Raw genomic sequence first — 17,789 nt, forward strand, 5'->3', positions numbered from 1 at the left:
TGGGCATTTGATACACTATTTTAGATCCTATTTTACAAACAGGCATGGGTGTCTATGTTACCTTGATGAAACAGGGGCCCAAGATGGTGGCGGCAAGGTGACAGTGTCTCCGACTAAGACTAGCACTGATTTCCTCCTACCTTTCTGATATGTCGAATTCTAAACATAAAGGAAATGTTCGGGCCGATCCCTCGGCAGCAAGGACGTCTTCCCCTGCACAGCTGCTTTTCTCCCTCAAGGGCTGTCCAGAGAAGTGTCTGCTGTTTCTTTGGCGAGAAGAGACACTGAAGAGCTGGATCTTGAGAGCTTTCTCTCTCCCCTCCAGATGCTGTTCCCTCCAGCGTGCCTTGCTCCAACTGTGGCACAGCTGGAGGAACCCAGCGTAGTGTCCGTCAGGGAAACCCCAACTCGAGGGGCTACTCCTGTGAGAAATTTGAGGGAGAAGGGAGAGCTGGGAGCTGTACAGGAGGTTCGCTCCCAGTCAGTGAAGCCTGCGGTGATGATGCTGGAGAGCATTTGGGAAGCTCTCCAGAAGTTAAACTTAACAGTTGCTAAGTCCTCTCAAGAAGTGGCTGTTCTTGTAAGTACTGTCGAGGCTTTGGGGCCAAAATTGGATGGCACAAAGGAAGAGTTCTCCTCAGAACTAAATAAAGTTACAGATAAAGTGGAGAATCTTCAAGAGTAAAAGACAAAACTACTTAATAGAAAGATTGAGCAGTTGGAAAACAATAACTGCAGACTGAACATGCGTTTCTTGACCTTTCCAAAATCCCTGGGAATGACTCCTATGGAATTGCTTAAAAAAATGCCTAATTGAGTCTTGGGTTTTTTCTTCTGAAAATATTCCTCCAATAAATCATATACATTATTTGCCAGTGAAGAAATAAATAGGAGTCAACCTGGAGGTTGAGCAAATGAATATTGGTGAAAAGGAAGCTCTTAATGTTATGGGATTTGATGAAACATCCTTATCTGAAAATACTGAAAGAGCTACTTTACTAGTATCTTTTGACTTTGAGCAAGACGTTAATGCTATATTTCAGTTATTCTTTCGTAATTCTCAAGTATTATTCTATGGTAGAAAAGTTTGGATATTTCCAGATGTAATGAGACAAATGCAGAAGTGATGAAAACTGTTTTTGGTAATGAGAACTGAAACAATGTCATTGGGGGCTTCCTTTCTTTTAGCCTATTTATGCAAGTGTATGATTAAATATTTGGAGGTTAAATATATATTCTATGCACCAGAGCAATTGAGAACATTCATAGACTTGAAGAAGTTGGTAACTGGGAATGCTTAGCTAATTTGAACAGTGGTTGTGACAGCGACATTAGCAGTTAAGCCTTATTTCTTAATTATTTCCTGCAATGTTTTTCTTCTTCTTCTCCCATGGGCCTCCCCAAAAATTCTGGTGGTCTAAGGAAGATTTTTTTTTTTTCTTTGTAGTGTCTTATACTGAGACTACTTTCTGTGTTTCTGAAATGAGTGTATTCTTGTGAATTATGGTTAAATGGCAATGCACTGGGAAGGAGGCCTAGAACTCTGGTTGGCCCAGGTGCCTAAGGCCACTCCTATGGGAAGACCCATAGGCATCTGAGCCAATCAGGGCTGTAGGCTCCTCCCCGGTGCATTCCAGAATGCAACAGGAAGGGGAAGGCTCACCATTTTGCAGTGGTGGGCCTTCTGGCAGGAGGGAATGGGCATCCCTCTTGCCAGCCATCAGATTAAGGTAAGGGGGGAGGTGTTTGGGTGGATTTGGTGGTTAGCAGGGGATCTTAGGGTGACAGGGGCATTCAGGGAGTGTCATGGGGTATCGGGGAGTGTCAGGGTGGAGTTGAGGAGTATAGGGTAGAGTCAGGGAATTTTCAGGGGACTTTGGGGATGAAGGGGCCAGTGGATAGAGGAAGTAGGCATCCCTCCTGCTGGAGGATATCTCAGGTCCTGCCATGAACATTGGAGGGGGGGGGGCTTCGGGGGTTCCGGCAGGAGGGAATGGGCATCCCTCTTCACAGGGGGAACGGGTTCCCTGCCAAAGTCACTATACTGATCACAGCAGGGAGATTCTCTTGCGGCGATCAGCTCAGCGGCAATGCAACTCTCTAATCAGCATCTGTGACATGGAAGCTGGTTAGAGAATTGGGGTGGTTATGTGGAGTTAGGTGTCTATCTGTCAGGACAGACGCAATTCTATATAAGACACCCGTGTGTGATTCTCAAAAGCCGCTTAGGTGGCTGCTGAGACCAGACATTCTATCTGGCCCTTAGGAGCTAATTCTACAAATAGAGCTCCGATTGTAGGCGGCAGTAGGCATCTTACTGCCTCTTACCAGCCAATCGGGATACACATTGAAAAAAACCAGATGTGGCGAATGACACCTATATTGTAGGCATCTGTTTCGCATCTACAGAGACACATAGAGACAATTACAGACACCCAAGGCCATTGTGGGCGTGGTTTCTACCAGAAGTTGTATTGGGCGTCCGTAGGCATCCCTATGCATCTCCATAGGCATGAGACAGACACCTTAAATGTAGGCCTGTAAAATGTTGGCCTACATTTAAGGTCCTGTAAAGCATGCTGATTTGTGAATGACACATGATCTGCAGCTGTTTCATAGGTGGCTGCTGAAATCAGCGTCCTTTAGAAAATCAGGCCCTAAGTGACCATTATAGAATCCGCATTAGCATGGAAAACAGTGCCCAAGTTTGGGCACAATTTAGTGAATCTGACCCTTAATTTTTAATTATATAATGTATGCACATTAATTTCTTCAAAAACATTCTATATATAAATTAATAGACATGTCTTTGTGCAGGTTACTATATGTATATTCTTTCCCTCTTTCTAATGCATAAGTTAGGCAGATTGTTTAGCTAAGCACAAATCTATTGTCATTTGCATCTGGTACTAGTGCTGAGGAAAATGAGATTTTACCTTGTTTCCAGTGATGGATCCCAGCAGACAGGAACATTTTGTGCACTGTGGAACCTCTTGGAAAGTGCAGAGGTAGAAGAAGTAATAGATGTGTTTCAGACAGTAAAAATTCTACGCAGAGAAAGGCCTGGAATGGTTGCTTCATTGGTAAGTAAATCAAAAACATCACTATTATATTATACTATTGTAGAACAATTTAATTATCGGGAATTCATAAATTATTTTTCAAAAGTGTACATTTCTCTAATGTAACATCATATGCCTTTTAATTTACTTATCTTACAGTTCTTAAGCACTTTGCTATTAGAAATCAAAATTGAAGTCACTAAAATAGTGCCCCTGATTTTGTTAAAGTGTATATCTCAGCATGACTCAAAACAGGAGTTACTGTTTGGTCTAAATAACTACATGAACAGGCTACATACCCTCTCAGCTCTTATTCTATCTCTAGAGGAGGTCAAGGAAAAAACTATCAGAAGCAAAAGTATAGTTTAAACATTCAAGGCCTTGGGAGTTTTTTGGCATCCTACTAACTGGTAGGACAACATCCCCAAAATCTCCCCCAATTACAAGTGACTGGCCATTTTATTGGGATTATGACATCATCAATTAATTCATTATTAAACATACGTAGTTGGTACATCTTCCAATTAGATTACAATTGCTTCACTGGAATCCAATTACAAATTGCATACTTCAGCAATTTTCTATTGGTTCTATTCAAGTTACATGGTTTCTGGTTAATCATACTTCATTAGTAATTTTCCTTAGCAACAATAATGACTTAAATTATCACATGCTATTGAATCATAAGACATCCCAGCAGACCTATGTGCTACAGGTAAACAGCTAAGTTTTGCTTCCCAAGCATTATTAAGGGAATAGTGTGAAAAAATATGTTAGTTCTTATAAAGTGAAAAATATTATTAGGTCACACTTCAACATCTTGTCACTGGTAACTAGAAGGCCTATACTTAGTTGTGTCTATACTATGTTGTGTCAAAAATCTCTGAAGCATTTCTATCATACAGCTTCATATTTATATATATATATATATATATATGTATGTGTGTCTTTTCAGGTTCCTAAATAAGGGGTGTCTCATAAATTGGATTATGTCTCCCCCTTATATCCTGCTTAATACAATTATCACCATCCATACCAGGCTTCTTATCCAGTTTCAGGCTCATATTCAGACTGCAAGAGATTGCCTGCAATTTCCCACCGTTGGCAACGATACAGGAAATTCAGTGTGGCACCGTATCTGGCCATTGGCATTGAATTTCTGGTTTACTTTTTGGCCAGCTGGGACATAGCTATACCAATATTGAGCAGCTAGCTGGTTAAGTCTCAGTGGTCAAAGATATTCACCCTTTTAGGCTGTTGTCTTTGACTGATAAACTTAGTTGGCAAGTCACTGAATAGTGGCAGTGATTGGCTATGTCACGTGACATAGTTGGTCACCGGTCAATCCAGAGACCAGGATATTCAGTGTGAGATGACCAGCTATCCCCCACTGAATATCGGTGGATAGCCAACTATGTGGCTGGGAGCCATTTCCGGCCATTTAAGTAGCACTAAATATTGGGCTTAGCTATCAGATCAACATTCAGACATGATAATGAACTTTTTTTTAATGACTGAAGCATAAAAATATATACAGGGGGCTTCTGAAAAGTTCTCAACCCAACCAACAAAGCTGGGGCAGTCCCCATCAAGAGCTATATACTTAGTTAAGCAATTTTCCACTTCTTTTGTTCTGTATGTTTCCAACAGAATGAAAAAAGTGAAAAATTACTGGACTAAGTTTATAGCCCTCGATGGAGACTGCCCCAGCTTTGTTAGTTGGACTGAGAACTTTTCAGCAGCCCGTTATATTCAGCATGGCTGTCTAGGCAAAAGCACAAAGTATATGTAGAAAGCACTTGTCAGCAGTTGCAATAGTCAGCTGCTCTCCTTATAACCAAGTAGTTTCATATAGAACTGTTTTTATACAGGCCTAAATTAAACCAATGGATAGTGGCTGAATATTTATTTATTTATTTATTTTTAAATCTTTATTAATTTTTGAATAGTAACAGTGCAATACAGTGAATTTAAACATAAACACTTCACAAAGCATACTTTAAATACATAAATAATTCAAAAAAAACAATCATTTTCTCCCCCCTCCTTCCCATAACTATTAAAATTAAAAGTACTTATTTAACTTCAATAATATAAATAAATTAAGTATATCAAACAATAATACATTTCCCCCCACCCCCACCCCCTCCCACCCTGGATGTGTACGGAAGTCTGATAAAAAGAAAGGTACATGACAATTATTGTGACTCAATAAATGCAGTCAGTGGGCTCCGCACCATTTTAAATGCGTTACTATATCCCAAACATTCCGCATTCATTCTTTCATACTTATAACTGGAATATAAGTTAGCCCACCAGAAAGTGTAATTAAGTCGATCATAACTCTTCCAGTTACGTGTTACCATCTGGATGGCTATTCCAGTCATTATTAAGAAAAGCCGGCTTTTATGCCGATCCAAAGAAGGTGGCTGAATATTGCTGCTGTATGTATAGTTGAGTGGAGTGCCCTCACTCTGCACTAAATTTTTCTCACACTACCCAGACAGAGCCAGGCGTTTAGAGGAATCTTTAGCAAAATAATCTATACAGTGCTGTTAAAAATCAACAGACAGAGGACTCGCACTTTCAGGAGCCTCCAAGTCCCTTTGAATATTGGGCCATAAGTTTATATAAAAAAGATATCTAGAATGAATTACTTTGGCACGAAGTAACACATCAATTAGAAAGCTGTTACAAGATGAGTTTTGATATTTTTGGGCAGCAAAACTGGAATCTGTCAAATATTGTTTTGTCTTCTTTTGATTCGACCTTTCAACATCTATTCTCTTGACCAGATCATAATTCGTTCATTTTGAAGTAATTTCTACCATTTACTATCAATACTTAATATTTATGTGATGCTATTAGATGTACACGGCACATGAAATAGAGAGTTGCTGTTTCATGAAACTTAAAATCTAATAGAAACACAAAGACATGCAGACTGATATCGTATATTCCAGATGAGGGCTTGTCGATGTATCATATCACCTCTATTTATTTGATAGTTGTATACTTTATTCTATCTTTTTTTGTTTTCTTTTGTCACAACTGCAGAACACAATGTGGTATGTTTGAGATTATGAGATCTGATCAGATGCCAGATCATTTTATTGTTTGATGCACATCAGAACTTTGTCCACTATTAATACACTTCTCTGGGATTTACATTTTAAATGCATGACTGTGTCCCCCCTCCCCTCCCTCCCCGTTTATCTTGCTATCCACATCTTTCTACCTGTTAAGTAATACTGCATGTTTCACTGGATCAAAAGCACTTAATAAATCCTAAAGCACAATCCAAGTTGGAATATTACAGTTCAGAGTGAATAGTGCATTGTCCAGTGTTGCAGTTGGCATGGACTCAATACTGTAGCTTGGGTGAAAGCCAATCTGCCCCACTTTTTCAATAATTTTTGCAAGATAAGGGATATTATTAATTGGTCTGTACTTACAACACAGGATTGCATCCAACTTAGGTCTTTTAAAAATAGGAATAGCAATGGCTTTAGTCATTTAATTTATTTAGACAAAAAATTCACTCCCAGATGTGCAATATCAGAATTTAAAACTGAAAAATGTCTAAGCAAGATCTAGCTCTATGTACCATAGATAAAATAGCTTTTATCTTAGGAGTGACAGAAGCTATTTTTTTTTTCAGTGTCTCGTTCTAACTCTATAGTGTCAAATCTTTAGAGACTGCAGTTTAGTTCAGGGTAATCCAATGTTGGTCCTGGAGAGCCACAATCCAGTCAGGTTTTCAGGATTTCCCCAATGAATTTGCGTTCACTGCTTCCATTGTATGTAGATAGATCTCATGCATATTCATTGGGGAAATCCTGGAAGCCCAACCTGGCGAGGGCCAAGGTTGGATGTCCCTGGTTACTCTTACTAACCCTGAGGGCAAGTTCAGCTGCAGCACTCATTGTAGATAATTCCTGTTCTCTACAGTATATTCTTGTACTGGTTTTCACTCAAATTCGAGAATGACACGGGGACAAATTTTTCCCCATCCCCGCAAGTTTTGTTGCTGTCCCCGTCCCCGCTCCATTCCTGTAAACTCTGCCTTAACCGCACAAGCCTCGAACACTTATGATTTTAAAGTGTTTGAGGCTTGTGCAAATGAGGATGGAGTTTGCAGGAATGGGGCAGGGACAGGAAAAGAACTCGTGGGAATGGGATGGGAAAATTAGTTCTTGTGAGGACGGAAAAAAATTTGTCCCCATGTCATTCTCTAACTCAGATCTAAATCAGGTATGCATACTAGATTTTTTTAGGTTTTCCAAACCACTTTGTAACTACTCTAAACTTATTTCTCAGTTTATTATTTGCCTTTGTAATCAAATTTGTAAAAGTCAGTACATTTGGCTTTTGTGTAGAGGCAGAATGTTTTCCTCTAAACATTTTTCTTGGCCTTTTACCAGCCTTCATTGCACCAGCAAAGATTCAGAAAACAGGGGCAGATGTTTTTTCTCCAAGGCTTAGCCTGTTTCCAGGGAACCACCTCATACAAATTCCATTGAAATAAACTGGTCCTTTAAAGCACAGTTCTTCAACCGCCGGTCCGCAGAAAATTCCTGCTAGTCCGCGCAGGATCGGCGAGATCAACATCTTTAATTTCCTGCCGGTCCGCGCAGGACCGGCAAGATCGAGGAGCTGTAGTTCGTGTTGGCCCAGAGAGATAACGGGGAGCCTACGACAGCCGTGCTTTCTCCCCTCCCAGCGGCTCCCCTTACTTACAAGCGCAGCGATTCAGGAAGGAAGCCTTGGAGCTTTTGCTGAGTCGGCTGCCTCTGATGATGCAACTTCCGCTTTCCTCAGAGGCGGTGCAACCCAACAAAGGACCCGAGGCTGCCTTACTGAATCGCAGCTCTGGCAAATAAGGAGAATTGCTGGGAGGGGAGAAAGCTGCTGGGCATGGTAAAAAAAGGGACAGCTGCTACTGGACCTGGAGAGGGAGAAGGAGAGGTGCTGCTGAGAAGGGAGGAGGGAAAGGAGTCTGGGAAGCTGCTGGGCAAGGGGAAAAAAGGGACAGCTGCTTACTTGACCTGGAGAGGGAGAAGGAGAGATGCTGCTGGGAGGGGAGGAGGGAAAGGAGTCTGGGAAGATGCTGGGCAAGGGGAAAAAGGGACAGCTGCTACTGGACCTGGATTGGGATAAGGAAAGATGCTGCTGGGAGGGAAGGAGGGAAAGGAGTCTGGGAAGCTGCTGGGCAAGGGGAAAAATGACAGCTGCTACTGGACCTGGAGAGGGATAAGGAGAGATGCTGCTGGGAGGGGAGGAGGGAAAGGAAAGGGAAGAAAGTTACTGCTGGACAGGGGGAGGAGGGAAGGGAGAAGAAAAAAGGAAGGAAACAGCTGGCAGGGAGATTAGAGGAGGGGAAGGGGAGAGACAGGAATGAGATGGGAAGGGGGATCAGCAGAGAAATTGAGAGGGACAAAGATGCTAGATCTGGTGTAGGAGAGATAAAAATGAAGAGAGCAGTGAAGCAGGAATCAATCATGTAAAAAGGAGAGAGGGGGCATAGGCTGGATGGAAAGGGGAGAGGGGCATAGAAAGAAGACAAATACCATATGGATGGGGGAGAGGTAAGACAGTAGATGGAAGGGGCAGATGCTGGATTGAAGAGACAGAGAGGGCAGACGCTGGAAGGAAGAGAGTGAAAAGAAGATGAAAGCAGAAACCAGAGACAACAAAAAGGTAGAAACAAATAATTTTATTTCTATTTTGTGATTAGAATATATCAGATTTGAAATATATATCCTGCTAGAGCTGGTGTTAGACATAACTGGGTACTGCAAAGTCCAGGCAGTGGCTTAGGTTTCTCTCTGACCAGGGGGGCAGTTGCCCTAGTTGCACTACCCTAACCCTATTCCTGCTATGTGTGACTGTGGTATTCTGTTAGCATGATATTTCTGTGTAGCATTCTGTAATAATTTGGCTTATTCAGTTTTCTTGATAGTAGAGGGGATATATGTGAAGGGGAGGGGAGACAGGGGTTTTGTTGATCCTTGCTCTGTATTATTTGTATTTATAAAATGACAATTGTACAGAATATTGTTTCTTTTTATATTTTAATAAAATACATTCAGTATAAAATCATAACTGAGGCTTGTGCGGATGGGATCAGATGGTTTGCGAGGACCGAGCTCGCGTTAAATTTTAGTCCTAGTAGTTTGCCGGTCCACAAAATAATTTTTTTTTCCGCCGCTCCATAGGTGTAAAAAGGTTGAAGAACACTGCTTTAAAGAATCACTCAAGATATTAGCATTATCCTGCAATATCTCTCCAAAGTAATCAGTATTTCCTCTTGATCTATATATTACCATGTTTCCCCGAAAATAAGACAGTGTCTTATATTAATTTTGGGTCCAAAAAACGCATTAGGGCTTATTTTTGGGGGTTGTCTTATTTTTTCATGTTCAACATGAAAAAATAAGACCACCCCAATTCTTCCTCTTTCCTTTCTTCCCCTCTCACCCATCCCCTTGTGCAGCATCTTTCTATCTCTCCCTCCCATCCCCCTGTGCAGCAGAACCCCCACCAACCCTCCCACCATACCTCCGCTCCAAGGCCTCCTAAAGTAGCAGGGGTGAGGATTGCTGAATCGATGAGTCCAATTTTTTTCAGTAAATCAGGCAGCACTAGTGTTAGAGTCAGGGAGTGTCGGGGACATTCGGGGATCAATATTAACTAGGGCTTATTTTTGCTCACTGAATCACCTGAAAAACCAAAATGCAAGATTCAGTGATCAGAGCAAGAGACATTGTGCAAGCTGAGAAGTTTGGGAGTAATTATCAGTCAACAGCAGTGCCGTAGCGAGGGTTAGAGGTGCCCCTCCCCACCCTCTTCTATGCCTCCCATCTCCATACACTCCTTCCCCACCCCCTCTTGCCATGTGTGTGCCATTTCCCTTCCTCTGTACCTCTGTAACATTCCTGGTACAAGCAGCAACCCCCCAAGTGGCTGTCATGCCAGCATCGGCTCGTCCTCTAATGCTACTTCCTAGGCACGTTTCCAGGAAGAGGGGGAGTGGGGAAGGAGCCGGGGGGGGGGGGTCAGCGAGAAGGATGGGTGCTTGTGCCCTTACCAAGACACCGTCCGGGGCAGACCACTCCACCCTTACTACGTCATTGGTAAATAGTGGGTAGACGTTTTCAGACTGCTCACAGCCACGGCCTGAACTGAGCCTGGATATTCAATGCTTGCCCATGTTCGTGCTCCTGTAATGAATACTGTGACCAGCTGATGTTCAGACAGGTGCCTGGCTAGTTTGGCAGATCAAATTAAGACAGTCTTTTGAGAGGGGGAGGCTGTGAGCTTCTGGGGAGTAGTAAAGAAGGACAGGAATCGGAAGGGGATCTTGTGTACAGTGGTGTAGTGAGGAGGGGTGCAAGGGGTCAGTCTGCCTCGGGCACAGTCTTCTTCAGTGTGCCATCACAACCCTTTCCCACTCCTCCCTTTGTCACGTGCGTGTGTCCGTGCCCCTTCCCTGTATCTTTTTAACTGTGACAAACTTGTGGCCTGTGTTGGCTTCGGTGTTTTCTCTGACGTCACTTCCAGGAGGAAGTGACATCAGAGAGAGCTCTGACACTGATTCTGATGCAGGCGGAAAGTTTTTCATTGCTCATGCCACAATTCAAAAGGTATGGGGAAGGGGCGCGGCGGGAGGTGGGGAAGAGGGTAGGAGCTGAGCACCACTGCCCCATGCACCAGTCGCCCTCGCTATACTACTGTTTGTATACTTCAGGGGGGATCGGGAGAACAGAATGTACTTTAAGCTTCACCTACCAGTAGAAGTCCAATTAGCCCCTGATGTTCAATGCTGGTGCCCTGCCAGAGCTCGTCATTGAATATCTGGGGCTAATTCTGCCTGCAGCAGTTAAGTTTTAAAAAACCACTGACAACTGCTGGCTGAATATTGACTGGCAATGTTCAGCTTCCCCTGTGGTGTCTACCAGAATGTGTGAACTATGTGTGCCAGCTCTCAATAAAATAGTTACCCTACCAGCATGCTTGGCTTGTAGTATTATAGAATAGCCCATTGCCGTAGCTCTTAATCCAGTCCTCTGGACACATGTAGCCACAATGAATATGCATGAGAGAGATTTGCATACAATGGCGGTAAAGCATGCAGATCCAATGTGGATATCCTGGAAACCTTATTAGCTATGTGTGCCCCAAGGATCGATTTTAAAATAATAATAATAATTTATTTTCTTATATACTGCCCAACTGGAAGTTCTGGGTGGTTCACAGCAAGAGAACTGAGACATATCAGCAAACACACAAAATACAGTAGAATTCAGTGGAATACAATACAATGAAATACAATATGATGCAGTACAATGTAATATAATATAAAATCATCGCATAAGTTTGCCAAGCAAATAAGTTTTTATTGATTTTCTGAACTCAAGGTAAGATTGGGATTGGGCAATTAGAGGACACAGCCAAGAGTTCATTTTCCCCACTTGAAAAGCCAGAGTTTTGTCTAAGAAACTTTTAAAATGACAGGCTTTCAGAGCAGGGTACATAAACATACCCGAGTTTCTTGTGTTCTTATTTGATGAGAATAATTTTAGTTGGGTGGATAAGTATGATGATTGTAGCCCGAAGAGTGCTTTATAACAAATGCAGCCGAATTTTAAAATAACTCTAGTTTCGAAAGGGAGCCAATGAAGTTGCACATAAAAAGAGCTTACATGGTCAAACTTTTTTAATCCAAAGAAATCCTGGTCCATAGTTACACCAGCTTCCAGTGAAGCTGCATTTCAGCAATAAAAACACAAGTGGGACACTCCCTGGCATTTTTAACAATAACTGTTCATTTCATCTCCTCCCATGTGGTTACAACCAAACTAGAACTGCCCCACTTCTCGAAGTACCTCATCTCTTATATTGTAACCTCTCAAGCCTTAATGACCCTGGACCACACATAGAATCTACACACCTTTTTAAAAAAAAAAAAAAATTATAATTTTAGTGATTTTATATAATAACTTATACAAAGTGCAAGAAAATATCATAATAAAATCAAACAAACAGCACTTTCATACTATATCTAATTCTTAAAACAACCCAAACTTCCTCCCCCCTTACCCCTCCTGGACGTGTATAAAGAATATGAATAATACAATAAATAATCTGAATAAAATAAAAAAAACCATCATATACTGCCATGGTCTTTAACAAACATATCCAATGGGCTCCAGATGTAATTAAATGCCCGGAACTGACCATTTTGCTCCACTAACATTCGTTCATACCTGCATACCTTAAGGCTCCTCAATATGCCTGTCCCAGAACATTATATTGTAATGACGATTGAGAATACAGGCAGCTTTCTCCATTCTGTGGCTCTATTTATGTTTCTCTATAAGTACAGTGGTGAACTAAGTTGTTAACTAGTTATATGTTCTTCCCTTAGGAGAATTACCAGTTCCTGTATGATACAATAGCTAGCACTTTCCCAGCTCAGATTATGCAAGCAAAGAAAAGCAGTCACCAGGAAGACGCCATTGTTGTGGAGAATGAGATTGCCAAGCAGGACCTACTAGCGGACTCTACCGGTGCTGCCAACCCAGCCACAAAGCCCAGCAAGGACAACCATATTGCTGAAGATTCCAACTCTATAAACAGCACAAAGGAATCGGAAGGTTCTGCCAATGGTCCTTTGATGCCAAGTTCCACCGAGAACCTGCTGAAAATAGATTAAATTGGATATTCCAAGGAACCTTGAAGAAAATACAAGTAGAGAATATTGTTTCAGGTTTTCAGTGGTACAGTAGCTTCTGTGTTCATGCTTTGAACAGTATGGAGGGCTGTAACAGAGCGCTTACACAATATTTCAGTACAAGGGCTTGAAATATAGCAAGTGAATGAATGTAATGCACAGAAGAGTGGACATGATAATGTTATTCAAGTTTACCTTTTATGCTTTTGGAAAAAACATTTTTAATACGTTTTATATGGCCTCTTTCCATTGTCTAATGCTTGTGACTGATGCACTGTCAGAATCTGGGATGGTTGACAATGCCAGTGTTATATACAGTGGTTTTGCTTATTTTTTCTTGCAAGCAACAAGAGAGACCCTAAAGCAAAGGAGATATAGTATTTCTCTGCCTTTATAATGAAAGAATTATGAAGTTTCACCTGCAAAGATTCACACTTCAATGTGGAACATGTTCTTAAGGTGGCAGTTCTGGAACATTTTGCTGCATCTCGTGGCGTTTCCCCTTCTGACTACTTACGAGGCTTCTGGAGTTGAAGAACAAAGATCTTTGCTGCCTTCCATGCAAACCCATTTAATGCAAAATTATTCTGTTAGGTAAAGGGCTGCAGACATCACTTCCCCACTCCCCTGATTTGTATCACGATGCACTTAATAGAACATTTTTGTGACACTGCCATTGCATAGCAAGGTTAGACTGTAAATGTAATTTAATTTTTCAATGGAAAAATAATGGCATTATTTAATGCAAAGAGCAACGCCCAGCAGTCACTCAAGTCAATGGATATTCATGAAGATCACTTTTTCTGTTGGTTTCTCAGTTGTTTCAAATTAGCAACCAAGATAAATTACATAATATGAGGGGCTGATAATTTGTGGTTTTCTGAGGTTCTACTTCTGGAAAACACTTTCTGAAAAACCGGTTACTTGTATTAATTATGAGAACCTTTACTAGAGAATGAAGAAAGCAAACTAGAGAAGAAAATGTTTGTAAAGGATGTGCCTAGAAAAAATTTGGTTTCTTTTAGAATCATTTTCAGACTTTCCTGATTTTTAAATATTTGTTCAGTTCACGCATTTCTGCTAGAATTTTTCTTTGACATGTGTTAGAAATTGTTAACGTTTGTTCATTGACTTAAGATGTTGGTTAGTAAGTTAATGTACATTAAATAGATGTAGTATGGATTCAATTTTTAAAGACAAGCAAGTAAATCAATTGCACGCTAATGAATATACATCCCTAGAAATGTTCTTCCAATGACCTGGCCTTGGACTATAGAAGAACAGTCTCTGAAGATATAAAGAACAAACATTAAGTGAAGGGTAGGTCTATACGTAAGGACCCACATTTACACATTCCTTGCACGCTCAAGATTACAGAATACTAGCAGTTGTGCATGTGCTCTAACGGAGCACCTAAACACTATTCTGTAAGGGTGTGTGGAAGTGGCATAGTAAGTGAATGCACAGGGGAGAACGACTGGACAGTGGGTAGGGACTGCAGCTTGCAAAAACGTAACATACAGAACACTGACTGCAGTTACACTGGGTCTATGACTTTCGTATATGGAAGGCACACCAATACCTGGTTGTGCTGATATTATATAATTGAACCTGGACACTCAGATGTCACTATATCATAGGCTCTCACCGTGTGGTATCAGGTACGCATAAATGGAGGTGCCCAATTATAGAATCGCCACCTAAGGTATTTCGAGAAACTTCCCATCCCCATTAGTGAAGTGACCAAAATAGCCCCAGATCGAGAATAGGGAAGACATTTTGAATTTAGTTTATGCTTGTCTCTGGAAGGCTCACAATCTAGGTTTTTTTGTGGGTTTTTTTTTAAAATTCTTTATTTATATTTTCAGCAAATTTTACAAGAAAATTAACTTCTTGTTACAGAAATACAGTAGAATAATGTTAAAATAAATCCAAACAATTCCATGCGGCATAATTATACCTCCTTCCTTAGACCACAGTTAAAGGGGAGTATAGCCTATATAATATGACACAATCTAGGTTTAACCCTGAGGCAATTGCGTTTTTAGTGCTGCTCCGTGTGACCCTGGGCAAATCACTCAATTCTCCATTGCCCCAGGTACGTTAGCTAGATTGTGAGCCCGCCAGGACAGATAGGGAAAAATGTTTGAGTACCTGATTGTAAACCACCTAGATAACCTTGATAGGCGGTATATAAATTCCCAAAAAAACCCAATATATCACCAGGAGAATCAGTGGGGTTTGAACCCTGGCTTCCCTGGTTCCCAGACTACTGTTCTAATCATTAGAAAACTAGAAGGCCAAGAAAATGAGATTAGAATGATTTTCTTTTCTCTTCTCTTCTAAGCAGGTCTGAGATAAAAGTTTATATTTCACTTGGCATACATATAAATACTGAAAAAGAACAGAAAGTCAAAAGTGAAACCTTAGTTATACTCCCACCATTAAAAAAAAAAGACCAGGATAGATGAGAAAAAGCAGAAGGAAGAGTGATGTTTCCATAAGTCAGTATATCAGACTTTGAACTGTTCATGGCAGCAATTATGTTCAAGCCCTTCTGGAGCGGCAATAATATTTTACTTGCAATAGATTTGTCACTCTTAGGTCTGGTGCTTAGGGATGTTGAGCTCCAAGGCAGAAATTTGAAAGGTGACCCCAACACAGGCGATATCCTCTTCAGTTTTGGACAAGGTGAGAGCCCCCTGGGGCATGGTTGCACCTCCCACTCCCACTCAAACTCTAGTCACGCTAAAGAATATTTAGAAATGTTTTGCAATTTAGCATTTCAAAGGCACAGATGCCCCGGTTTCTAATGTGGGTGACCTGAAAATATATTCCTGCAGTCAAGAGTGCATGAAAGCTTCTAGCAAGAGATAAGAAGAAGGAACAAGGGCAGAAAAGATTTAAAGATAGAAGTGTATCAAAACTGGGTGGTTGATAAGAGTCCTTGCAGCATTTCCAATTAAATGTGAACCATTTGATGGGCCAGATGCTAGCCCTACTCATTACAATAAGTTACTCATTAAAAGTTTGATACAATCAGTGTAAAAAGCTAATTAAATGTTATATACATTAATGCCCATTTTTTCCCGTTTGGTTAGCATGCTCTCTCTTTATCAGCTTGTTTAATATGTTAATAAACCAAGGGCTCCTTTTACTAAGGTGCGCTAGCGGTTTCAGCGTGCGCTAGATGCTAACGCCTCCATAGAGCTTGCGTTAGTATTTTTCGTTTAGCGCGGGTTAGGCGTACGCTAAAAACGCTAGTGCACCTTAGTAACAGGAACCCAAGTGTTTGCTTTGATTTGAATAGTGGTACAGTATTCTTATTGGTGTTGTGATATTTTAAAATCAAAATAAATGTGTGTTCATTTCATATACCAAAAGCAGCAATTATTATGAAGTACGCAAAGCAATACGTGCAAAGTATGCAAAAGTTAGTCATTTATAAAAGACTTGTACTTGTACTATAAGGGAGGTAATTTTGTAAACCTGTTTTATCTATGCACAGGGGCTCATTATAGAATTATCCTGGGAGTTGCACCTACTTTTAGGCAACTAGAAGCTGACCAAACTGGGACTTTTGGTAGGGTTACCAGACGTCCAGATTTCCCCGGACATGTTCTTCTTTTGATGATATGTCTGGACAGCTTTTCAAAACCAGACACTTTGTCTGGGTTTTGAAAAGCCTCCTCAAATCGCGTCGGACAGGGAGGAAGTTCGCGCATGCGTGCACGTCCTCCATGCCCGACAAGAGCAAGCAGCAAGGGGCGGGTCTAGGGTGGGATTGGGGGGCGGGATTAGGGCATTACAGGGTAGGGATGGGTGGAACTGGGCAAGCATGGGGGCAAGTGTAGGGGGTCCAGATTGGATTGGATAATCTGGCAACCCTAGCTTTTGGTATTGGCCGAAACTGAATTTGTGGCTGAAATTCACCAAACTGAAACCAGGTAGCGTGGCTCCCATTGACTAAAAGCGGGTTGCATGACCCCCCCTGACCCTTGGCACCCTTAGACAGAAACCTTCCCCCTCACACAATGAAAACCACCATCACCCTTCTATTACCTGTAGGCCCTAACCGGACCTCTCTTAGAAGCCCTAGTAGTCTAGTGCAGTGGTTCCCAACCCTGTCCTGGGGGACCCCCAGCCAGTCGGGTTTTCAATATATCCCTAATGAATATGCATGAGAGAGATTTGCGTACCTGTCACTTCCATTATATGCCTGATTCTGAACTCTTTGTACTATTTTAAAATCGGGCTCCACAGAATTTTTATAACGTGTGCACCAGCTCTCTTGAGGCATGCTTAAACTTATTATCGTGCTTTTTGCAGATGTTCTATGAGACAATGCAAGTTGGGAAAGCTTCTTTTCATTAATGTGCCTGGTGCATATCTTTTAAACTCCCATCTTAGGTAATATAGGGCTCCTTTTACGAAGGAGCCCATAGTGTTTCAACCCTACCTTCTAATAGGATAGGTAGAATTTCAACCACTACAATTCAGTGGTACCCAAACTTTTCATCACACGCTAACTCCTGCGCTGGCCAAAAACTACTGCCTGCTCAAGAGAAGGTGGTAGCGCCTAGCGTGTCTGGCGGTTTAGCGCACGCTATTATGCACGTTAAACCGCTGCCGCGGCTTCGTAAAAGGAGCCCTTAAGGTTAAAGTGCTGAATAATCTGAATAGGCAGAGTTTTTTGTAGTTTAGCGCTTGATAAGCCCAGGTTGAATTGTAAATTCTGGTACATTTTATATTCTTAAATTCAAGAAAATGAAAAAGGATGGTTTTGTCGTAAATTAAAAGCTGTCTCAGTGGAGAATTAAAAAAGCTGTGGTATATAATCTGGAGTGTCCCCATAGCGAGTTTTAAACAATATACAATTAAATTAATAATAGATCCTAGCTTCAACTGGAGATAAGGTGTGATGCTATCGCTCTTCTTCAATCTGAAAATTAGCCTTATAATAATAATAATAATAATAACTTTATTCTTCT

At 41.3% G+C, this 17,789-nt stretch overlaps 1 protein-coding gene across 4 annotated transcripts in view; it reads left to right on the forward strand.

The window, feature by feature from the left end:
* PTPRC (protein tyrosine phosphatase receptor type C) overlaps positions 1-16,175 on the forward strand; it is a 294,186-nt gene extending 278,011 nt beyond the window's left edge. For all 4 annotated transcript variants that reach the window (XM_033916186.1, XM_033916189.1, XM_033916188.1 and 1 more), the window contains 2 exons: positions 2,948-3,083; positions 12,493-16,175. In XM_033916186.1, coding sequence (XP_033772077.1) covers positions 2,948-3,083; positions 12,493-12,780 — 424 coding nt within the window. In that variant the 3' untranslated portion in view covers positions 12,781-16,175. The remainder of the gene's footprint in view (positions 1-2,947; positions 3,084-12,492) is intronic.
* The last annotated feature ends 1,614 nt before the right edge of the window (positions 16,176-17,789 follow it).

This window comes from Geotrypetes seraphini, chromosome 12 (assembly GCF_902459505.1).
Source record: "Geotrypetes seraphini chromosome 12, aGeoSer1.1, whole genome shotgun sequence".
NCBI classification, from domain to species: domain Eukaryota; kingdom Metazoa; phylum Chordata; class Amphibia; order Gymnophiona; family Dermophiidae; genus Geotrypetes; species Geotrypetes seraphini.